The sequence below is a fragment of the Antechinus flavipes genome, chromosome X, assembly GCF_016432865.1.
Source record: "Antechinus flavipes isolate AdamAnt ecotype Samford, QLD, Australia chromosome X, AdamAnt_v2, whole genome shotgun sequence".
Lineage (NCBI taxonomy): Eukaryota > Metazoa > Chordata > Mammalia > Dasyuromorphia > Dasyuridae > Antechinus > Antechinus flavipes.
In genome coordinates, this window is record NC_067404.1 from 85,215,918 (window position 1) to 85,237,802 (window position 21,885).

Consider the following 21,885-nt stretch of genomic DNA (forward strand, 5'->3'; position numbering starts at 1 on the left):
GCCCAGTGCGCCGTCACGTGGTCCTCCAGGCTCGGGCCCGCCCAGATCCGGGAGGGAGCCGAGTCCGAAGCTGTGAATCTAGAAGGGCAGTGCCCCGTCACGTGTCCCTAGAGCTCCGCCCCGCGGGGCAGGGCGGGAACTGGACTTTTGTCTTCGGCCCTTTTTGTGCCGGGTTCCTCTCCCCCTGGCGCCGGTGGAGGGCAGGGGCAGGGGGGGTAGGAGTTCTTTCCCCAGCCTTTAAGTAGCAGGGCTCAGCCCGCCGCTGCCTGTTCCCTCTCAGAGAGCAGCGTCTTCCGGCGCGGGCCACTTCCTCTCTTCCCTGACCAGTTCTGTCTTTTCTGGACATCTCTCACAACCAGCCCGCCGCCTGGCGTTCTCAGGAGACAGGCCCGAGTGGCAGAAGTAGCTCAAAGGCCCCAAAAGAGGCACGATCCCGAGGGTGTGAGCCTTCCGCCCCAAGAACGAGCCGCTGACCTTAGGGGTGCAGAGGGCCTCGAGTTGGGTATCTCGCGGTTTTGTCAGATTCCGTTGAAAACGAAGGCTCTCTCACCTGGAATTTAGGGTCAGAGGTCCCAGAAATCTCCTTTGGGTCAATGAGGTTTCCATCCTGTTCCTGGCACATATTTATTGGGCATCGGTTTCCAGGGACTACATGGCAAGTGAATCACATGAGCAGTGGTGTCCCATGTCAGACGCAAAGAAGAGGGGGCTGCCCATTGACTTAGAAATTCGGATGTCAAGGTTACGTTCTTGTTCTAGCGCGTTCTTATTGATTTTGGTGAAATAATTTCCAATTGCACTTTTTTTCCCCAATTGCATTTTTTTCCCGAGGCAATTGGGATTAAGTGACTTGCCTAGGGTCACACAGCTAGGAAGTGTTAAGTGTCTGAGTCACATTTGAACTCGGGTCCTCCTGACTTCAGGGCCGGTGCTCCCAATTGCATTTTAATTTTTTTGGACACTTCTGCTCCATAGAATAATCACTGCCAGGGTCAATGATCCTGATATTTTAGTGACCAAACTTCAAAACTAATCCTTATCAACGATAACAAAGGGAGATGATGCATTCCCAGCCCGGTTACTACTGGGTCTCGGAAAAATTGGGGAACTGGATCCTCAGGGGCCAACATCCCTTTAGGAACCCTGCCAGGAACGGGTGCCAAGGACAATCTTTTCCTTTCCACCACATGAAAAAGGGGATTGTGGAGATTTCATAAGAATTTCCCAAATCCTTTCTTCACAATGCATATGGATGATAAAGGCACAAAGTGCCAAAAATGAGGAGTTGGAGATAACATGAAATTGCAAGCCTGGGTGAGTACAAGGGTAGTGGTACCCTCCACAGTAATAGGGAAATTAGGAAGAAGGGAGGGCTTCGGGGGAACAAATGAATTCCATTTGGAAGTGGAGTTTAAAGACCTGCGACATCTAGTTTGAGCTGTCTAAAAGACAAGTGAGCTGTGAGGCTGAAGGTGGGGAGAGAGGGTAGGGTTGGATAAGTAGATCTCAAATTCATCAAAAGAGAGACAATTGAATCCACAGAGTTGATGAAATATCACCAAGTGAAAAAGTAGAGAGAGAGAAGGTCTAGGACAGCCTTGGAGACACGTGGCTGAGGAGCCAACAAAAGAGACGGGAACGGGGAGAACCAGGAGAGAGCAGTGTCATGGAGAGAGTGTCCAGGAGAGGGTGATGGCCAAGTGTACAAGACTGCAGAGAGGGCAAGAAAGATGATCAAGAAAAAGCCATGACAGATGCACTGCTTACTTCGGAGAGTTGTTAGTTTCAGCCGAATAAAGAGGTTGGAGGCCAGATGATGTACTCAGGAAGAGAGGGAGTCGAGAAGTGGAAATGCCTATTAGATAGCCAGCTTTCTCAAGGAGTTTGGCCACTAAAGGGAGGAGAGATGGACAGAGCGAGCGAAAGGTTTTGGAGGATGGGGAAGACATGAGGATGTTTGCAAGCAGCCCGGAAGCTGCTAAACTAGATTGAAGATTTGCGAGAGAGTGAAGGAGCTAGCAGGGACAATTTGGGGGGAAAGATGGGACAGAAGGGGATTCCTTGTTTACCTTAGTAAGGAGAGGGGCCACCTCTTCAAGTGAGATAGGGTGCGTCATACAGAAACAGTGGCGGATGAGTCTCAAAGATGTATTTCAGTCACTGTATGTTTAAGGCCCAGATGTCTCTTATCTGTGATGGCCTGCCAACCAATGAACGTGGTAACCCTGTGCAGGAATAGACTTCAAACTGGCCCCGAGATCATGTGCCAAGCTGATGAGGTTTAGAGTGGTCTAGATCCCTGGTGGTCTAGTGGTTAGGATTTGGTGCTTTCACTGTCACGGTCCGGGTTCCATTCCCGGTCGGGGAACCATAAATATGATGAGGTTTGGAGTGGTCTAGATCCCTGGTGGTCTAGAGGTTAGTGGCTATAAGAGAGTTGTTAAGAATCCCCTTTAAATCGGCCACAGGTTTTAGGAGTGAAAGAATTCCCTCGTTCCCGAATATTAGTTGCAAAATGAAAGTTTATTGTTGGATAGAAATCAGTTTACCTCTCAGAGACTGACTTCTACGGTGGCAGACCTGTGGAAAATGGAGTTTTGCACCGAGAATGCAGTTATCAGTGGACAGAAGGTTCTGACAGCAGAGGGAGCTGCCAAGGTCCATCTGCAAAAGACCTTCGTTGATGAAAGCTCATTATATTGGCTGTCTTGGTGGGCGTTGGGAAGCTAACCAGAGCAGATCAGAAGCAGTGGGGGCTGGGAGAGCCCAAGTTGGCTCAGATCCAGTGGGGGCTGGGATAAGCCCGGATCTGCTATTGGAATTCAAAGGGATGCTTTTTGACCCGGATTTGTGAACCAAAGGCGCTGGCATCCTGGAAAGACAACTTGTCTGGGGAGGATCTACCTCAGCCAGGAGCGGCTGGGAATCTGAAAGGAATCACACTTGCCAGGTAAGCAAGGGGGCCCTTAAAACAGGCTGCTTCCTCAAGCAAAGGGGCTGCCAAACCCCACTGCCGCTTCACTTCCAGTGAGGATGTGACCCTATGGCCCCGGCCACCCATCTGTAGGACTGTGACTCTGGCTCCCAGTGCTCCCGCCGCTTCGTCACTCGCCCGTCGCCACGGGACTTTGAGGGGGGCAAAAGTGTGAAAACGGTATGGGTGCTCTCTTTTGACCAGCACGAAAACGATTTAAGTGAGACAGACTTGTACGAAGTCATCGGCCTCACTTTCTGTTCCTGTCGTCAGGGTCCAGTGGCGAGACAGAGCCATCGAACTGCCTGGCGAGGCCCAGGATGCGGCGCGTGACCCTGGCGTCTTCATTGTCCTCCATGGCACCTGCTTCAGCTGCCTCCGTGGCCGTTGAAACCACCAGACCGTTCACATCTGCCCATTCTGCGGGCAAAATCTTTATGGGCTTACGGGGAGACATTTCCCGTAATCCCCCGATGGCTTCGAGGACCATCACCTACCCTCACTCACCTAGGTTTAGCTTTGTTTGCCAAAGCTTTTTTTTTTTTTTTTTTTTTTTTACTAGGGTGTGGCTACAGCACACCTTACAGCTTCCTGGAGCCACAGGTGAGAGATGGGAGAGGTGGAAGTTAAGGAGGCTGAGCAACCCCCAAAAGCCTTCCAACCAGAGGGCTTTGTCCTCCTGAACACCCCGTACCCACACCTCCAACTGTGATGGAGCATCATCTTGCCGAACTCTTCTCGGCGTAGTGACCAGCTGTGATCGCGGAGGACTCTCCAATCTAACAGGGGCTTGTGTTCTAGCTTTTTCAGTGGAGGGTAAGGAAAGGAAAGTGCGAGGGGGAGAAGATTATTTGTTTGAAAAGAAAATGTAGGGACAGCTAGGTGATGCAGTGGATAGAGCCCCAGCCCTGAAGTCAGGAGGACCCGAGTTCAAATCTGGCCTCAGACATTTAATACTTCCTAGCTGTGTGACCCTGGGCAAATCTCAACTCCAATTGCCTCAGGAAAAATAAAAGAAAGAAAATGTAATCATACAAAAGGTTAAGACCCCCTTCAAAAGCATGCCCAGGGCTGCCCTGGGCAGCAGAGAGCTTGAAGGCACTTTTGCCCCTTTTTAACCTTCTGCCATCTCCCTCATCTATCACATCCTAACTGCCCGCCAACCTTTCCTCAGTCTCGCATTTTGCCCTTAGGTGTGAATGGCATATGTCCATCGATGAAAAAACTGGATTAAAGCCAGGAGTGTGCTGGAGCCAGTTCAGATTGAGTCCCCCCATTATGTTTTCAGTGTGATGATTTACTATAACCTCAGAAATTAGGGCATTTGTGGCAGTTGGGTGGTGCTGCAGCTGATAGGGAAGTGCTCCCTGGGGTCAGGGAGAGTGATCTTCCCGAGTCCAAATATGACTTCACTTACTAGCTATGTCACCCTAAAGCAAATCGCATGGGCCTGTGTGCCTCCGTTTCCTCATCTGTAAAATGTTAGAGGAAAAAATGGCAAGAAAACCCTAAATAAAATCAGACACAACAATGAGACAAACAGATCAAGGATTGACCGATTTGAGGTTTGCCTAGACTTAAGAAAGTGATGGAGAAAAGGTCAAGGTTGTCAGCAGGGCTTGGGGTGGGGCTGATTCTAGTGCCCCTCCTCCTCCCCCAAGGAAAGTTACTGACCAGAAAGAGCCAGAAGCCACCCTAGTCACCTCGATGACTCTATGGCTTAGGTGTCACAGGCCCTTCCGGCGCCTGAGGGTAAGGCAGTGAAGGGGGCTTTCTCCTGGTCGGGGCCTGCGTGAGGGGAAGGTGGTGCTGGTGAGAAAGGGAGAGAGGGGAGCTTCATGTCGGCCTGGAATTATCCTATCTTTTTGGACTCTCGCTCAGTGTTGTGAAATGGTTCAAATAAAACAAAAGCCTCTGCTTTGTCTCTAGTTTCTTATGTGATTGATTTGATTTTCACTTGACATGTGAAGGATCTGTTTGCTAGTGAAGCTCTGGAACAAAGCAGCACCATGACAAGGTGCCCCGTGCCGGCCTGGCTTGGCCATTCCCAGTGCTCTGCACCTTCCCGCGTGTTCTTCTGGATGTCGGCTGCACCGTGTCTTTCTCGGGGTGTACCGGATGGAGGTCAGCTGCTGAGGCCGGATCTCACTCTGATTGTTCCTCAGGATCTCGGCAGTGCCACCACTCTGTTTTTCTTAATTGTCCACGGTGTTCTGAGTGCTCTTTGCCTTCCACTGCACAGCCTTTGGTGTCGCCCTCCTTGAGATGCCTTGGGGGAGGCCGGGCTCTTTTTGCTGAGGCCCAGGGTGGGAGCACACCTCATTTGCAAACTTGGCCCATGGGCAATACTCTGTGCCCCAGCACGGTGCCCAGAACAGGCGATGCTCAATTCTCATAGTTATCTAAACTACTCAAAGGCTTTGAGGACACGATGTTGTTGGGTTTTTTTTGAACAAGTGCACGTACTTCCAGTACAGAAATCCAAATGGTTACTGTTTGTATATTGTGTCCTTGCTCCAGCACAGTGGGACCGACTCGGGGCCCAAAGCACTCCAGCGGAGGGGAGGGCTGTAGCTGTGCAGGCCCCGGAGGCCTGCTGCAGAGCAGGGCCAAGTTGGGCCACAGCAGTGCTCAGGTCTGTTAAAGGCAGGAGAATTCGAGTCCTTCTGTCCTGGCACAGGAGGTATATTTCTGGACCCCATTGATGGGGGCTGAAGAGTAGGGAGAGATGCCAACTCCTAGGAGGCCAGTTAGAGAAAAGGGAGCCCTGGAAAGCAGAATGGCAAAAGGCAGGCCTGTTCTAGCTCACCGCTCACTATGATGTCAAACCGGCTGCCCTTCTCCACAAAGACCACCAAGGGGTGGCAACGGGCAGGAGGTGAGAGGATCTGAGAAGCCCCTGAGAATGCCTCTCATCAGACAAAGATTTGGCAGGGCGCCTCCCCTGCACTCCTGAGGCAAACAAAGGGGATGATGGCACCAAAGCGTTCCCGATGTTCTTGCTGCTGCTCAGGATCACCCTGTTTACACTGAGACACGGATCTGAACCGCTGAGGCTTGTTGGTAACCTCCCCCCCCCCTCCTCCTCCGCAGATGTTCTGCTCCCGGAATCCCCAAGGTCAAAGTTGCCTATCGGCAGCCCTCGGGTCCCTTCCAACAGGGGCATTTGATGGGTGTCCTGCAACCTCCTCTCGAGCTCTGCCCCAAACAGATTCAAATGTCACTGGGAAACACGGAACGAGATCCATCCAAATCCAACGTGGCTGTTACCGTGTGGCTTTCTAAGTGTGCTAGGTAACCCACTTCTATTCGACTTGGACACCATTCTTCTAAGAGACCTTGAGGAACTCACCCTTCCAAGGCGATAGGGCCAGGAGTAACATCCCAGCCCCTCTTCACAGGCAGGGCCAGTCAGCTTGCCCTTAAATGGTACTGAAACATCCTCTAGGCCTGGTTAGTGGAAGGGTCCGAGAGCTGAGTCCACCATCCCCATTTCCTCATTCCCCGAATACAGAGCAGCCCCAAGAAGGGTCATGATGTAAAGAAGGGAAAGGGACCTGTATGTGCACAAATGTTTGGGGCAGCCCTCTTTGTAGTGGCCAGAAACTGGAAGCTGAGTGGCTGCCCATCAATCGGAGAATGGCTGAATAAATTGTGGTATATGAATATTATGGAATATTATTGTTCGGTAAGAAACGACCAACAGGATGATACAGAAAGGTCTGGGGAGACTTACAGGAACTGATGCTGAGTGAAACGAGCAGGGCCAGGAGATCGTTATATACTTCAACAATACTATGTGATGATCAATTCTGATGGACGTGGCCATCCTCAGCAATGAGATGGACCAAATCAGTTCCAATAGAGCAGGAATGAACTGAACCAGCTACATACACCCAGGGAAGGAACTCTGGGGGATGACTAAGAACCACTACATAGACTTCCCAATCCCTCTATTTTTGTCTGCCTGCATTTTGGATTTCCTTCACAGGCTAATTGGACACTATTTCAGAGTCCGATTCTTTTTGTACAGCAAAATAACAGTTAGGACATGTATACTTACTGTATATCTAATTTATACTTTAACATATATGACATCTACTGGTCATCCTGCCATCTAGGGGAGGGGGAGGGGGAGGGGGGAGGAGGGGAAAAAATGGAAGAAAAGGATTGGCAATTGTCAATGCTGTAAAATTACCCATGCACATAACTTGTAGATAAAAAACTATGAAAAAATACTAAAGAAAGAAAGAAGGGTCATGATGGGCAAAGAAGCTTCACTTGACTCCAAGTCAACGCGCTGCTCTGGGGAATGGCCTCTTGTAGCGGCACAAATCTCCCTTGGTGAACTGGACCTACGCATACCTTTTTACTTTTAGTTTTCCAACGTCAGACCTAAACTAGCAGGTGCTGGTCCGAGAACTGGCCCGCAACAGCTTCATCTCCTACGTCCGGGTACGTCGTCTTCGCTTTCTTTGACAAAATTCTGTTCTTGGGCTTGATTTAGCTAATGGCTTACGGACGCCACTGGGTTTGAAGAAACAAAACCCAGGTTTGTGGAGCTAGAAGGAACTCTGGAGATGAAGTCTAAGCAGTTTGCTTGGCAGGGGGAAGGTCAGTGGAGCCCAGGTGGGAAAGCGTGTGCCCCAGGTAACAAAGGTGTTAAACGGAAGCTAGGTGTTCTTGCTCCAAAGCCACTGGGCCTCTCAAGCTCTAACGGGTCTGTATGTAGCCTCAGTGGTGCCATCAACCCCCTCGAGCAACTGCTGGCTTGCTTCACCATGACTTCTCAGGGCCCAGAAGGGTTACTGAAGTCGGGCTGACAAGAGCTTCATGAGCTCAATATCCCGGAGTCCACAGCAGGATTGCAGCCAGTGTTTAGAGTGACTTGACTCCATGTGAGTCAGTTCACTCCACTTTGGCTCAAGAGGGCAACAAACTTTCAGGTCTTTATTCCCATAAAGATGGGGTTATTGTGTTATAGTGAATATTATGTTACATGTTATGTGTAAATACATATGATTATATTAACATATTATATTAAAAATAGGGTTATCCCCATAATCCTAACCTGAAATCACTTAACCTATGGCCATCATCTCCTGGCTCTGGCACAGGCAGTAGGTGACGATACCGAGGCTGCCAGTGAGGTAGGGCCTGTCTCAAGCATCCTCCTCTTCCCAGTGTCCAGTCACATTTTCCCTCCCATCTCCCTTCCCCCCTCCTTCCCCCCCAGGGATTCATCGGCAATACGTGACTCTCTTTTGGCCACGGCGACAGAAAAAAAGACACACATAGTTTTCAAAACCAGCTTTAAATGAAGAGGGAGAAATCTGGTGACGAAAAATTGGAAGGGAGAAAGGGCCAGGTTGTTTTTTTATTGGGGGGGGGGGTTGTTTGGAGTTGGGGATGGGAGGTGGTGGTGTACGTGAACTGGAAGCCAACAATGACTTGGTCTCAATGATCTAATTTCTTGGGAAATTAGAAGGGGTCGATCCCACCCTCCAATCCAACCCTCATCTCTAGGAACGGCAATCCCTTCCCTGAGGTATGTCACACTCCCTGAGATGATGTGAACCCCCGACTATCCAGCCCCAATCTTGAGAGCAAAGCTGGGGGGTGGGGGCATTGAGGGCTCCCCTGCCTTGAAGCACCAGCTCAGAGAGGTAGTGTAAGTCAGAGTCCAGTTCATTCCCCCCAACACAAGGATCCAAGAGTCCCCCTGTTCTCCCCATATTCTCCCCTCCCCACCCCCCCACGGCCTGATGGCTTCACTGGTACTGTCCGTAGCCTGGGTAACTGGGGGGCGGGGCAGAACCTTCCTTGGGGGGCAGCTGTCCAGGATCTTCCAGGAAGGGGGGTGCTGGAAAAAGACAAAAGAGGGGAGAATGGTAGAGCTGAGACGCAGAAAAAGGGAGAGATCTGAAGCCAAAAAGAGAAATTCAGGAAGCAGAGACTAAGGCCCAAAACAGGACCAGCAGGAGAAAGGGAGGAGCGATGGCCCCGGGACAAATACAGGAGCCCTTTGGCGAGATGGCAAGCTAAGACACAGATGTCAGAGTCAGAGTAGCCTGAGCAGAGGAAGGAGAGTGAAGGGGGTGGCAGGAGGCCTCCTCAGCAGGCCTTAGGAGATTGACTCACTGTTCCGGAATTGCTGGGCTGTGTAGCGGGTGAGGAGGATGCCCACACCTTCGATCAGGGCCAGCAGGATTCCTCCCATCATGGCCGATCCAACCATGGCCAGGGGCCCACCTGGACAACAGGAAGCGAGTGTGTGACTGGCCCGATTCCCTCAGGGCCTCTTGCCCTCCCCACCTCCCCACAGTTCTAAGGCTGAAGACAAAAAGAAGTGATAGAAGTTGGGGAGAGGGAGGGAGGGTGGTTCAAGTCACTCACTCCGAGCTGCCAGCACAGCACCAGTGAGAGCCCCACTAGTGATAGAATTCCATGGGTCTTCTTTCCCACGGAGTCGGACGAGCCCACAATCAATGGTAGAGAACAGGCCACCCCAGACAGCAAAGCTACCTGGAAGAGGAGTTTTGAGGTGGTAGAGAGATGGTGAGCTTGGCATTTGGAACTTCCCTCACTGTGCTCTAAGCCTGACCAACTGTCCCCAAGTGCAGTCCCGCTTTTGGCATTTCCAGTCTGGGTTCTCTGCACTCCGCTCCATCAAGGCCCCTTACCTCCAATCTGGGGAGCCCGGATTCTCACTGCATTGATGCTACCTCGGAACCGGTGCCGGATGCCCTTAGGAGGGAACAGAGACAGGTCATGGACGGGAAAGTGAACAAGGGCCCCTCCGAACAGTGGCAAGGGTCCCCTCCCACCCCCAGCTTATGTGTGGGTGGGTAGAAGGTAGGACAACTAGGGGATCATGGGAGACAGGCCCTTTGGAGTAATTTATTGGCTTTCCTTCCCAACTCATTGGCATTTCACAGGAAAGGGGAAACTGAGGCTTAGGGGACTCACTACTGGGGCATTGCGGAAGCCCTTGACAGCCTGGAAGACACCTCCCCCGATGACTCCCATGGTGAAGGCCCCACCGCAGTCATCCACAATCCTCCAGGGGCTGCAGAGGTTCGGACAGGGGGTGAGAGAAGTCTGAGGTGTGCTAGAAGAGTCCCCCTCCCCTTGCTCTCATCTCTGAAGGCCTCTGGGAGCATCCCCAGCAGTGGGAGGGGAGGAGAAGAGAGGAGAGGGGCAGAGCCAAGAGGGAGGGGTCCCCCTAGTCGGGCCTGCCAGCTGCCTAGCCACAGCCCCTCCTTCCCACTTTGAGGAGTCCCAGCTCCCTCTCCCCCCCTCCCCCCCTCCCCCCCCCCCCCCTCCCAGAACGGTCCGTCGCAGCCGTGGGGGAGCAGGAGAGGTCAAGAGCCAAGAGCAGCCGCGAGCCCTCCCCCTCTCCGCCTCTAATAGAAAGGTCTCGGCCCAGGCCTGGGACAGGCCAAATGTGGCGCCGCCGACGGGGGGAGGGGCTAGCGATGAAGGCCAGACTCCCCCTACTTCGGGGCTTCAAATGTCGGCCCCGTCTCTGCCTCTCGCTCACCCTACTGCGTACCAGGGCTCACGTGCGTACTCCTCCATAGCCCCCTAGCTCAAGCGCCTCCGTCAGGATCCGGGATGCCCACTCCGAAGTAGACCGTCCCACCCAGGAGCCTCGCAACTCGCCCCTCTCTCCGACTCCTCCCCCCTTCCCGCCTCTTTCTGCACTCCACCCCTAAGACCAGGAGAAGGGACGCTGATGTTGCTGGACGCTTGCGCAATCTATCACCCTCCCCTGTGTACTAAAGGGTTGCCGGGGCAACTATCCCGCACGTTTATTGGCTGCTTTTTCCCTTGGCCCCTCCCTAATGTTCCTCTGCGCGTTTAGTCATAGGTCGTCTTAAGAATCGAAGAAGAAAGAAGCGCCTTCTGCGCGCTCTCACAGGCTACCTGCCCGTGACACGTGACGAGAGCGCCGAGGGGAAGGCCGAATCCGAACAGGTGCGGGCGAAGAAACCTCCCGGAAGCGAGGATAAAGGGGGGGGAGGGAGGCGCGTAACTGCTGCACTCTCTCATTGGCTGACGAGCGCGCACATGCGCACAACTGGTAGGGCTTGGGGCGGGCTGGACCTGGAAGGTCCTAGCTATCAGCCCGTGAGCCACGGTGGGGGGTGGGGAAAAGGCCGAGGTGGAAGTGACGTCACCGCGGCGACTGGACCCGGTAGCTTCTCCCCTAGAACGCAGGCAAGAAAGGCCGGTCCCTCTGCGCCACCTCTGTTCTACCGGGCTTGAGTGGGCGGACCCGCCGAGCTCCCAGATCGCCCCGAACGAACGAACAGCAGTCGCGAGGCCTAGTCATGCCGCTTCCGGTGGCCCTTCAGTCCCGCCTGGCCAAGCGCGGCATCCTCAAACACATGGAGCCCGGTGAGGCGGCGCTCCGCGGGGGTCACCGGCCAGCCCTTCCCCCCCAATCCTCCTGTTCCCGGGGTGGTGGGGGAGGGTGACGGAGGGCACTGCCAGCCCTCTCCTGACCTCAAATCGGATCCCCGCAGAGCCAGAGGAAGAGATCATCGCCGAGGACTACGACGATGACCCCGTGGATTACGAGGGGACCAGGATTGAGGGCCTGCCTCCCAACTGGTACAAGGTGTTCGACCCAGTCTGGTGAGCCCCACTCTGAGAGACAAGAGGCGTCCATAAGGGCAGTCGGGTGGTCGGGCCTCGAAAGGGCACTGAGGAGATTACCAGTAGGAGGGGGGAGGCTTTGAGGGGGTCCTCTCCCAGATGCCCGGGGCTCACTTTCAAGGCTTCTTGCCCAAACTTTCAGTGGCCTTCCTTACTACTGGAATGTGGAGACCGATCTCGTGTCTTGGCTGAATCCCCATGATCCCAGCTGTGTCATCACCAAGGCAGCCAAGAAACTCAGAAACAACTTGGGTAAGCCCCTTGCCCCTCCCCAGGCCCGCGTTTGGTAAGGGAGAGGATGTTTTCTTGATCCTATTGATTCTTGGCTTTGGTGCCTCAGATCTAGAAGATAAGATGGACCGCGGCTATGACAAGTCGGAAAGGGAAGAGATGAAGGAACGGCGGTATCACCGAAGGGAAGAGTTGGCCCCCTACCCCAAGGGCAAGAAAGGTGGGTGTTGGCATGAATGCGGCCCCGCACTGGAACGTCCCCCGCCAACGCTAGAGCTCTAGAGGTGTTCTCTGGGCCGGGTTCTAGCCTTGCTGGCAGCTCGTGGCCTTTCTCGGATTAATCGGAGCTTTAGACGTGGAGACGAAACCCCCAATGGTCAGGGTTCTCAAGTTGCTCGTAGTCTACTGTGATGATAGGATACGTAGAGACAGCTAGTCACCAGAGAAAGCTAGAGGGAGCATTTAGCACCTGCTACAAGCAATAACTTCCCAGAAAAGGCAGGATGGGAGCCAAGCCACAAAGGCAAGCTGAGAGACAGGAGTGAGGGGGGAGGGTGTTCCACACCCAGGGAAAACATCTGCAAAGGTATGGGAAGCTCAGGAAGAGATTTGTTAGGAACGTCCAAAAAAGAACGTGGGGCTCGGGGAGGCCGATAGTGGAGGACCTTTAAGGCTGGGCTGAGGAATGGGGTGTGTTCTAATGTTAGTATGACTCTTTTTCTCTGAACATTCCTTGAAAAGGAGAATGACATGGGTAAACCTGTACCTTAGGAAAGCTATTTAATAAAGGATCGGAAAGAGGAGTTGGGGGGCAATTAGGAGTCAGTTAGACTGGTGGAGAGGTGATCTTAAGTGGTGTGGTTGTGCTAAGTGAGAAATAGGACAGAGCCTTGGCAGATGATCAGAATGTTGTGAAGGAAGGCTGCCACTGACAGGACAGCTCTGAGGAAGGGAAACATTTAGTACCATCTTGGACATTTTGAATTGGAAACATCCTGCAGGTGACCGGAGGCGCAGACCCAAATATAGGGAGAGATTCTATCACCGGGTTGTAGATTTTGGAGAGGTGATTGAACGAACAGCAGGAGCCGATATAGTCACAGAAGAGAAGAGACTACTACCAGAGTCCCGAGTTGCTCAGGTTTACGATTTAGATCTGTGAGCAAAACACTCCCGCTATAGAATATGAGCTCTTTAAAGGCACACCTTAAGAGCTTAATAAATGCTTGTCCTGATCAGAAAGTGAGAGGAAATTCATTTGGGATGGCCAGGGGATAACCGGGTATCATTTAGCAGGCAGCTGGTGGCGTGATCCTAGTGTTCAGGTCAGGCTTCCATGAGGAGATTTAGGAGAAAAAAGCAGCCTGCACAGAATTTTGGGGTACCCCTCAATAGTCAGAGAAAGGAGTCCAGGAGAGCTACTTGGTCAGCATTAAGACATGTAGTGTTGCAAAATGTAGCAGAAGTGGCTCTCTCTGGCCCTTGATTTCCCCATTCTGGATGAGGGGAAGTAGACTGGTGGTCTCTAGGGACCCTCTTCATCAGTAACGTGTTGCAAGTGGTGATCTCAAAGTGGGTTCTATCACCTTCACTTTCCCCACAGCCAGCCGGAAGGATGAAGAATTGGATCCTATGGACCCTAGTGCCTATTCTGATGCACCTCGGTGAGTACCTTGGGAGGCCTACAGGGTCTCCGCCCTTCTCTTCACTGCCATATTGCATCAAATAAGTCACAGGATGGAGGTAGAACAATGCCGGGCGTCTCTTGCTACCAACTGCCATCCTGTCCGTTCCTCTCATCTCCAGGGGTACGTGGTCTACGGGTCTCCCCAAACGGAATGAGGCAAAGACAGGGGCCGACACGACAGCAGCCGGGCCCCTGTTCCAGCAACGGCCGTACCCCTCTCCGGGGGCGGTGCTTCGGGCCAATGCTGAGGCCTCCCGGGCCAAACAGCAAGACTGAGACGGCCTGCCACCAGCTTCCCCAGACCTCCCCGACCCTTGTGTTCGTAATAAAACGTTTCCTCTCGAGCTTTGCCAATGGAACTCCTGGGGAGGGGAGGGGTGGGGGCATAGAGGAAGAAGCTGTTACAAATTTATTTTCAGAGGAAATATTCCCTACAGAACTTGGCTCAATCAATACTTTGTAGAAGTCTCAGCCAATGAAGGGAGGCGGATCAGAAGTCAGTAGTCTTAAGCCTAAGGAGTTAGAGAGGAAGACCTTGAAGTCCCCATCAGCCCAAACTTGGCAGAGGTGGGCCTTGAGGGGGGTGGGGTGGGGGAGACACAGTGTTTAACTCCTTAATACTGAAGAAGCTGCCTCCAGTTCCACATAGAAGAGACAGGACCAGGGTATCCTCAAAGCAGACATGGGAGGTGCTGGGAATCTTCGGCCCCCCCATCAGACCATAGGGTAGCTACGACCCCTTCTCCTTGGCCAGCAGCCTGCAGGGGAAAGAGAGAGAGAGCCCAGGTGGCTTTCTTTCAGATCTTGCCATGAACCTCCTTGGGTTGGAAGGTTGGGGGAATTATAAGAGGTACCACTTCCTTTTCTTTAGATAAACCCCAGTGTTAATTGGGTTAAATACAGCTCAAGATAGTCCCATCTCCTCCTACTCAGTAAGTTGCACATCAACTACATAAATATAATTTCTTTATTTTGGCATTTGTACACTTGATCCTGCCCAGCATCACCCAGCCAACGAAGAGATGGATCGTTTTCCTGTCTTTAAAAAATTAGAACTGGTGATCATTCCCCTTCCCTCCCTTTCCCTTCAGAAAACCTGGCCAAGCAGTGGGAGGAGCCCCTCCCCTCCCTGGCCTTTAGGGAATGGTAGGTTAACAGGTTAATCACAGTGAGGGGGAGGGAAGGGGACAAAATTACTTTCTGACTCATGATTGGACGGACACCTTTAGAATCTAAAGCTTGAACCCCATCTCTCTCCCCCCCCCCCCCCAACCAATAATCATCTTTGGTCTCAGATGGGCCTTTTTTTCTCTCGTCCTCCCAACTCCTCTGTACCCTTCTCTAGTTCACGTTCTGACTGAATTTGTAACCCAGGACTCTTTTGAGAGATCGGCTAATGCCCTTTTCCCGTCCAGCCCGATCTCCCTTCTTAGTCTTATTGCACCATCCATCCCCAATCCCATAAGGTATCCAATGGGACACCCCTCCTGAATCACTTCCCCTTTGGGGATTAGAGATGGGGCAGGGAACCAGAAAGCTCCCTCTCCTGCCCCTCCCCCCCAGAAGCTAGCCCTGGACAAAAGGAAACGGAGGTTAGGCCATTCTGTTGTGAGACATCAAATGCTGGAAAAGGTTAGTAAGGGAACTTTTCCCTGGCTAGCTTGGAGCCTGAGATGAGACTAGAACAGGGATTTGAGAGGAAGGCTTTGAATGATGTGAAAAGAAGGAAGCCCAACCGTGGAAATGGAGAAGACACTGGATTACGGGAAACGGGTGCTGGGAAGCATGTCCCGATGCCCCATCTAGCATGGTGCAGACCCTGAGGATGAGGCTGGGAAGGGGTAGAAGTCAGGGCATTGAATGTGGAGAAAGGAAGAGCAAATACTGACCCCCAGAGAGCTGGGTAAGGCCCTGAAGGAGGGGCCCAGTCAGATGTGGCAAAGCACAGGAAGGGAAGAAAAGTAATTAGCCACTCTTGCCCCACTAGGATCTTAGAGCATCTTTCAGATCGGTCTCTACATAGACCCTGCCACAGGGGCCAGCAAGAGTCAGAGTACCCCAAGAGGCCTTGGGCCAAGGGAGGCAGGGAGGGAGATGGGTTCTTTTGGGGTGTGTGGCAGTGGAGAACTAGGGGGAAGGGCTGGGAAGATGTGGATCCCCTGGTGTCTCCCCAAACTCCAGCTCTGCTCCCAGATGTCACTTCCCCAGTACTGACTTGGGCAGGAAGGGCTCCTCCTCAGGGTCCGCATGGCGGCCACTGGCCAGCGGCGCTGTGTTCAGAGGGGGAGGGGTGACCACGGCAGCAGTTCGGGGCAAGCTGTAGAGGTAGACGGCCCCGATGACCAGGCCGGCCCCCAGTGCAAAGAGTGGATCCACCTGGAAGCCAAACAGGCGGACGGAGGCTGCTGTGGAAACGACAATGGAGAGGGAGGTCGCAAAGCCTTTGAGGATGTTGTCCGCATACTTGACCACCACGGCCACAAGCAGGCCACCGAAGGCCTGGTTCAGCACCACCCCCCACACGGCCGGCGTGTAGCCGAAAAAGAAGCCTCGACTGGCCACGGCCCTGCCCTCGGCCCACCACAACCCTGCCAGGCCCAGCAGAGTCCCGAAGAGGCCCAGCTGCACGTTCCGCAGCCACACCGACCCTGAGCTACCCTTCAGGATCTTCTCAAAGTACACGCCAGCGAAGCCTGACGACAGGCACGAAGCCACCACGGCTGCCAGCCCCACGCCGGGGTTCTGGCCCCCGGGGCGGGGTGACCCGTTGCTACCACCTGCCTGCTGGACCTGGACCAGGGCCACACCCAGGAAGAGCAGGAGCAGGGAGGCCCACTGTAGCCTGGACAGGCTCCGGCGGAGCATGAGGACTGAGAACAGGGCTGTGGTGAGGATTTTCAGCTGGTACGTGACCTGTGGAGGCAGAAGGCAGGGTCTGAGGGCCAAGGACCCTCCCTTCCCCCAAGAAGCAAGTCCAGCCTACCTCCCCCCCCCCCACTCACACACACCTGGCCCAGCCTAATCTGGCCCAAGCCAGCTTCCTCCTTTTCTTCCTCCTCTCCCTGCCCCCCTTTCCCTCCCCTCCTTAACTGACCTGGAAGGTGGCGGCAGGCAGGTTGGAGATGGCCACGTACTGCAAATTGTTCTGGAGGGTGTAGATGAGGGAGGGCACTGCCAGCTTCAACGTATCCACATACTGGACCAGGACCGCCTCGTGCAGGAAGAGCACAAAATGCTTCACGTTCCCTGCAGAGAGGACCAGAAAGGCTGGCTCTCTCCCACCTGCGGGAGAGCTCAACTCTTCCTCCTCCCCCTCTCCCCCTCCTCGCACCCTTTCCCCGGCTCTGTACCCCTCTTCTGGGCAAACAGCAGCAGAAGGCAGGCGGCTCCCTTCAGCACTTCCGCCATGACCACGGCCGTGGTGGCGAAGAAGCGGTCCCCGGGGAGGGTCCGGGCGTAACGGATGCTGAGGATCAGCGAGGCGTTCTGCACCACCAGCACAGCCAGCGAGGCCTGCTTCAACCAGCGGTGGTGACCTGTGGGAGAGCCAGGGGCTGAGGCCTCGGCGGGGCCCTTCGGCCCGCCCACCCTACCGCCTCTTTCATTGAGCCCCTCTTGATTGGAGGGGGCCCGACCTCCTCAGAGGCCTCGACTTTGGGGGACCAGTGCGCCCCGACTCTGATCGGAGGAACAAATGCCACACCGGGGCAAGCCCCGAAATTTGGAAAAGCCCGAGGGCCAAAAGGAGCAGGGGGCGGCGGCTAGGAGAGACGGCGGGGGAGGAGGGTGCCCCGAAGCCCACAAAAAGGCCATCCCAAGTGGCCCTCCGAGAGCTCGGGGCGCACACGTGTGTCGCACGCACATACGTGCTCAGACCCACTCCCGGCCACAGCCCCCCAGCCAGACAAGCGCACTGACGGTTGGCCGGTCCCCCCCACCCCCCCCCCCCGCCCGGACACACCCATGGCCACAGTGGCGGGCACACGCCCCGGCCGCTCTCGCGAACGCGCCCGCATGCCCTGCCCTCCCCCTTACTTGCGCTGGACAGCCCAGGCTGGTGGTGTCCCGCTGGGGGGCCGACGACTCCAGCCGCCACCCCAGCCGCCGCGTCCCCTCCGCCTGCGCCCGCCGCTGCCATGTTGGCACCTGCCCGGGTCCGTCCCCTCGGCAACGGCCCGGGCCGCCGTTTCCTTCCGCAGGACTCGTCATTTCCGCTTCCCAGGACTCGGAGCCGGGCTCCGCCTCCCCAATCGGGGAGCTTCATTGGCCGCGCCTGCCCGGAGGCCCGCCTCTCCCTCACCTCCCTACTTCCCTTCCTCCCTCCTAGGTCCCCGCCAACCCCTCCCATCCCACGTTCGGCTCCACGGTCCGAAAGTAGCCTAGCTCCTCCCCCACCCCGCCCTTCTCGGGATCCTCGCATCTTCATTGGCTAGGCACCCCAGGACCCTCCCCTCGCCCCACCCCAGTCCTTTGGGGAGTTGCATTCAGCAGGTTGGTCGAGTCGAAAGCACACCCGAGCCCCTCCTGACAGAGCCACCCCTTCTCCCGCCCCCTTCCCAAGCCGCGGCAGGAGCGCCTAGCTCCCAAGCGCGGAGGCCCCAGTTTGGGAGAGATGGATGGCAGAGCCGAGGCCAGGCCTGGGGTTGCAAAGGGCCTCGAGGGCTCGCTTTAATGTCACACACGAATCGGAGGGGCTGAGTCGTTGGCCACCCGCCGCCCTCCCTTCCCCCTCCCGGCGTCCTCTGGGCCAGCCCGTGGCCAATCCGCCCAAAGCATTGGCCCAGGCTTCCAGGCAGTGGCCGCCATCATAAGGGGAATGTGAAGAAGTGAACTTCATTGGGCAATGGGTGACAGGCTTTTCAGCCCGGGAAAGGGACGGGGGTGGGGAAGGGCAGCTGGCTCCAGGAAACTTCTTAGTTGGAAGGAAGGACCTCAACCTCAACCTCCCAGGTTTCTTTCCTACCACTTCAGGATCTCTAAACAACCTATGGAGGGAAGGGGGGAAGGGGGGCGTGTCTAGTATCTGGAAAAGTCTCCATCCATCCCCCAGAGCAGGTAGAGAAGGGGGGACAGGGACGGCCTAGGAGCCGGTCTTTCCCTGTTCCCTGGGTAAAGTCCCGAGGAGCATCTCTAAGCAACCTGTAAAACCAGGTCAACACCAAAACCTTCACCAACCAGTCCCGTGGGAGGGCGGAGGGGGGACACAGGTGCGCACCCCTCCGCTGCTTAGAAAGCCGGCCACTCCGAGGTACTGGCATCACAGGACGCTGGGGCCTCGCAAGACCCAGGGGGTAGGAGCTCCGAAGCCAGGGCCAAGTGGTCCTCCCCGTCCTGCATCCAGGGGTCACGAAGGATCTGTTCCAGCGAGGGCCGGTTGGCGGGGTCAGGGGCCAGGCAACGGCGGATCAGGGCTTCACAACCTGCAGAAAGGGGCAGCGAGTCTGTGGCTCAGAGGGGCAGGCAAAGGCATGGGACTCATGGTGGGGCCTGGATCTTACCTGGAGAGACTCGGCAGTGGAAGTGGAGGTGGGCCCCCAGGATCTCTCGGTCGTGCTCAAAGGGGATGTCACCGCAGGCCATATCATAGAGAAGGATGCCTAGGGACCACACAGTTGCTGGGAGGGCATGGTACTGCTGCTGAGAGATCCACTCTGGTGGGCTGTATACCCTCGTTCCTACAAAGCCAGAAGGCCCGCCGTTGGAGTCTCAGCAAGCCCTAGGCCTCGGGGCCCCTTTCCATCATCCACTGCGGCGGTCCCCAAACACCACTGGCCTGGGTTCTCACCATCAAAGTCAGTGTAAGGTTCATCCCGGAGCAGGGCACCGGAGCCAAAATCAATGAGCTTCACTTCTCCTCGCCTCAAGTCCACCAGAATGTTCTCGTCCTTGATATCCCGGTGGACTACGCCACGGGCGTGGCAGTGACGAACAGCAGCCACCACCTGGCTGAAGAAGTGGCGGCAGCGGCCATCTCCCAGGGGTCCCCGCTCAGTGATATAATCAAACAAATCCTGGCCAGGCTCTGGCCGCTCAAGCACCAGCAGGAAGTTTTCAGGGGTCTCAAACCAATCCAGCAGTTGGATCACACCCCGATGACCACCCCCAGCCCCAACCTTCCTCAGCAGGGCCACCTCCAGTGGGCATGGGCCTGAGTCAGACTGCAGGAAGGCAGAAGGCACAAGGAGGGGCTGCAGTCACTCTGACTCAGATGCCAAATATGGCCCAGAGGAGCCTCCCCACTCCCTCCCATACACCCATATATGGGGGGATGGGAAGGGCAGCCCCATCTCCCACTCTTGAGTCAGCAGTAGGAATTGAACCTCAAAAAGAGTGGCTTGAAATTTCAGCTCGGCTACTTTCTACCTGTGGGACCACAGGCCACTTAGTTCCCTCCGCGTCTGAGTGTTCTCAATCCCCTCATTGCCCCCTCCTGATTTGTCTCCCAGTAGCCCAAGATGTCTCACCCAAGGGAGAAAGAAGGGTCTTCCTACAAAAGCACGTCTCTGACACCCATGCACCTTCCCCGCATGCACAAGGATGTGTCCCGGGGTGGGAAGTGGGGATGTTGTGTGCCCAGAGCAGTCCCAGGGAGAACGTGTCCCAAATGGGGAGGAGAGATCTGGCCCCTGAGACAATCCCCCAGCCAGAGCAACGAACTCCCTCAGCTAGGCTAGGGACTCCTCCCCTTCGGATCTGCAGATCCGGCCCACCTTTGGGAGAGAGCCCCTTAAAAGAGATGAGTCACCCATGGGGGAAAGAGGTAGGGGACATACACACCAGGGGGGCCCAGCCCAGGACGCGGCTCCGGGGGATCAGCTTCACGGCAACCTGAGGGAAGACCAGGAGTCCAGGGAGTTGATGGAGAAGCAAGAGGGGAGTCGACTCCAGCGGAGGGGTGGGCGGGGAAGACCCGAGGGAAATCTGAGGGGAGGGGCGGACGGGGGAAGCCAGAGGGGGACCAGAGAGGAGGGGCGGGTCCGGGAGATCCGAGGGAAACCTGAGGGGAGGGGCGGACAGGCGAGATCCAAGGCGGGGATCTGAGGGGAGGGGCGGGGCGGGGAGATCCGAGGGGATCTGAGGGGAGGGGCGGCGGGGGTGGGGGACATTTGAGGAGAAGGATGGATCTCGAGGGGAGGTGCGGCCGGCCGGGCGAGGGAAAGCCGAAGGGAGGGACGGCTTGGGGTGGGGGGGGTTGTAGGGGGAGCCCTGGGGAAGGCGGCAGGTGGGGTGCAGTCACCTGCAGGCGGTCGGCCAAGCGGTGCGCAGAGAAGACCGAGCCGAAACCACCCTTGCCCAGTAGGGGCCCCAGGCGGTAGGCAGCCTCCAGGGCCTCCTGGCCCTTGTCTGGCCGGCCCGGGGATTCCGGGGCCGGGAGCTGCGGCGGCGCCTCGGGGCCCTTGGTCAGCATGGCCCGGCTGGCCTGGGGGGCTGGCCGCTGCTTCCACACGCCCGGCTCCGCCCGGGACCGAGGCTTGCACTCCACTGGCCGGAGGGCGGCTGAGCTAGCCGAGAGGTCAGCCCCGAACGCCCCGCCCTCCCGCGCTGGGCCAATCCGCAGCCACCCGCTCGCTCGCCAGTCCCGCCCCCCAGTTTGCTCACTCGCCGAGCAGGGGCCTGAATGCAAATGAGGAGTGGGCTAAGGAGGGGCTTTTCCGGGATCGGCACTCAAGGAGGTGGCGGGGGCTGAAGACAACGGGCGAATAGACCGCGGCTGAGGCTGGGAACGCCCAATTGTGCTGAGGGGACTCCGACCTCGTTGTGGGGGTTAGGGGCCCGCCACCCAAATGTCGAGCGCAGCCCCTCACCCCCCCCCCCCATTCCCTCCAAGCAAGAAAAAGACCGAGGCTTTGTGCATGGGAGGTGGGGTGTGTTTGTGTAAAGAGAGCAAATCTGGCCAGCTCAGCCGCAGCGGGGTCTCCAAAAGGAGACCACCCCCCTCTCCTGGGAGCAAAGGTCAAGGGCCGAGGATGAAGAGGGCGGAGGGAGCCCCAGCACACAACACAGCTCAGCCCAGCACCGGGGCACAGTGGATTTATTCTGCCAAGGTGGGGGAGGGGGACGGGGGGATCCCAATGCTCGGCAGCAAGTCCCTTTTGCAACTAAACAATTCTGGTGGTGGGGGGCACGGGCGCAAGCAGCGGTGGTTGAGGAGGGGGGCAGTCTTTTTGAACACAGCTCCGTTTCCTAGGCCCACAATCTGGCTCGAAGGGAGGAAGCATCCCCAGCATCCTCGACCTGCTGCCCACCCTTCTTCCTCCCTCCCAGCCCTCAGAAGAAGAGAGGGTAGGAGAAGCCCCAGAAGGGCAGTGGGTGCCCCAGGGCAACAGGA

The 21,885-nt window shown here is 55.9% G+C and overlaps 4 protein-coding genes across 6 annotated transcripts; 1 reads left to right on the forward strand and 3 right to left on the reverse strand.

Annotated features, from left to right (window-relative positions):
• Positions 1–8,269: 8,269 nt before the first annotated feature.
• TIMM17B (translocase of inner mitochondrial membrane 17B) lies at positions 8,270–10,656 on the reverse strand. Its single transcript, XM_051969331.1, has 6 exons — positions 10,530–10,656; positions 9,944–10,043; positions 9,658–9,721; positions 9,371–9,499; positions 9,116–9,226; positions 8,270–8,837 (listed from the first exon to the last, which is right to left on the reverse strand). Exons 1-6 carry the CDS (start codon positions 10,553–10,555, stop codon positions 8,746–8,748), a joined length of 522 nt encoding a protein of 173 aa, XP_051825291.1. The 5' UTR covers positions 10,556–10,656; the 3' UTR covers positions 8,270–8,745.
• Positions 10,657–11,110: 454 nt separating this feature from the next.
• On the forward strand, positions 11,111–13,900 carry PQBP1 (polyglutamine binding protein 1). Its single transcript, XM_051969330.1, has 6 exons — positions 11,111–11,377; positions 11,506–11,617; positions 11,781–11,890; positions 11,979–12,089; positions 13,473–13,533; positions 13,676–13,900. The coding sequence occupies exons 1-6, from the start codon at positions 11,311–11,313 to the stop codon at positions 13,830–13,832; spliced, it is 618 nt and encodes a 205-aa protein (XP_051825290.1). The 5' UTR covers positions 11,111–11,310; the 3' UTR covers positions 13,833–13,900.
• A 33-nt stretch (positions 13,901–13,933) lies between these two features.
• Positions 13,934–17,709, reverse strand: SLC35A2 (solute carrier family 35 member A2). 3 transcript variants are annotated; one of them, XR_007949180.1, is made up of 6 exons: positions 17,592–17,709; positions 16,907–17,092; positions 16,651–16,802; positions 16,338–16,469; positions 15,772–15,958; positions 13,934–14,314 (listed from the first exon to the last, which is right to left on the reverse strand). XR_007949180.1 is itself a non-coding variant. In XM_051969329.1 (5 exons), the coding sequence occupies exons 1-5, from the start codon at positions 17,692–17,694 to the stop codon at positions 15,833–15,835; spliced, it is 702 nt and encodes a 233-aa protein (XP_051825289.1). In that variant the 5' UTR covers positions 17,695–17,709; the 3' UTR covers positions 14,506–15,832. The 3 variants fall into 3 exon arrangements, 1 of the variants encoding a protein (XP_051825289.1); XR_007949179.1 differs by having other exon boundaries at positions 15,772–15,961; XM_051969329.1 differs by lacking the exon at positions 13,934–14,314 and having other exon boundaries at positions 14,506–15,961.
• A 485-nt stretch (positions 17,710–18,194) lies between these two features.
• PIM2 (Pim-2 proto-oncogene, serine/threonine kinase) lies at positions 18,195–21,815 on the reverse strand. The gene is made up of 5 exons (XM_051968513.1): positions 20,794–21,815; positions 20,334–20,384; positions 19,342–19,714; positions 19,055–19,231; positions 18,195–18,976 (listed from the first exon to the last, which is right to left on the reverse strand). Exons 1-5 carry the CDS (start codon positions 20,962–20,964, stop codon positions 18,783–18,785), a joined length of 966 nt encoding a protein of 321 aa, XP_051824473.1. The 5' UTR covers positions 20,965–21,815; the 3' UTR covers positions 18,195–18,782.
• Positions 21,816–21,885: the final 70 nt, after the last annotated feature.

Excerpts from the sequence above, each read along its gene's own strand:
- SLC35A2 (XM_051969329.1), bottom strand. The coding sequence starts at position 17,694 with ATGGCAGCGGCGGGCGCAGGCGGAGGGGACGCGGCGGCTGGGGTGGCG. Across the intron at positions 16,470-16,650 it reads TGCCTGCCGCCACCTTCCAG|GTCACGTACCAGCTGAAAAT; the intron begins GTCAGTTAAGGA and ends CTGCCTCCACAG. Across the intron at positions 15,962-16,337 it reads CCCTGGTCCAGGTCCAGCAG|CAGCCTCCGTCCGCCTGTTT; the intron begins GCAGGTGGTAGC and ends TCGTTTCCACAG.
- TIMM17B (XM_051969331.1), bottom strand. The coding sequence starts at position 10,555 with ATGGAGGAGTACGCACGTGAGCCCTG. Across the intron at positions 9,722-9,943 it reads GCTTCCGCAATGCCCCAGTA|GGCATCCGGCACCGGTTCCG; the intron begins GTGAGTCCCCTA and ends TTCCCTCCTAAG. Across the intron at positions 9,227-9,370 it reads TGCTGTGCTGGCAGCTCGGA|GTGGGCCCCTGGCCATGGTT; the intron begins GTGAGTGACTTG and ends CCTGTTGTCCAG.
- PIM2 (XM_051968513.1), bottom strand. The coding sequence starts at position 20,964 with ATGCTGACCAAGGGCCCCGAGGCGCCGCCGCAGCTCCCGGCCCCGGAA. Across the intron at positions 20,385-20,793 it reads GCTTGGCCGACCGCCTGCAG|GTTGCCGTGAAGCTGATCCC; the intron begins GTGACTGCACCC and ends GTCTTCCCTCAG. Across the intron at positions 19,715-20,333 it reads TCCTGGGCTGGGCCCCCCTG|TCTGACTCAGGCCCATGCCC; the intron begins GTGTGTATGTCC and ends GCCTTCCTGCAG.
- PQBP1 (XM_051969330.1), top strand. The coding sequence starts at position 11,311 with ATGCCGCTTCCGGTGGCCCTTCAGTCCCGCCTGGCCAAGCGCGGCATC. Across the intron at positions 11,378-11,505 it reads CCTCAAACACATGGAGCCCG|AGCCAGAGGAAGAGATCATC; the intron begins GTGAGGCGGCGC and ends GGATCCCCGCAG. Across the intron at positions 11,618-11,780 it reads AAGGTGTTCGACCCAGTCTG|TGGCCTTCCTTACTACTGGA; the intron begins GTGAGCCCCACT and ends CCAAACTTTCAG.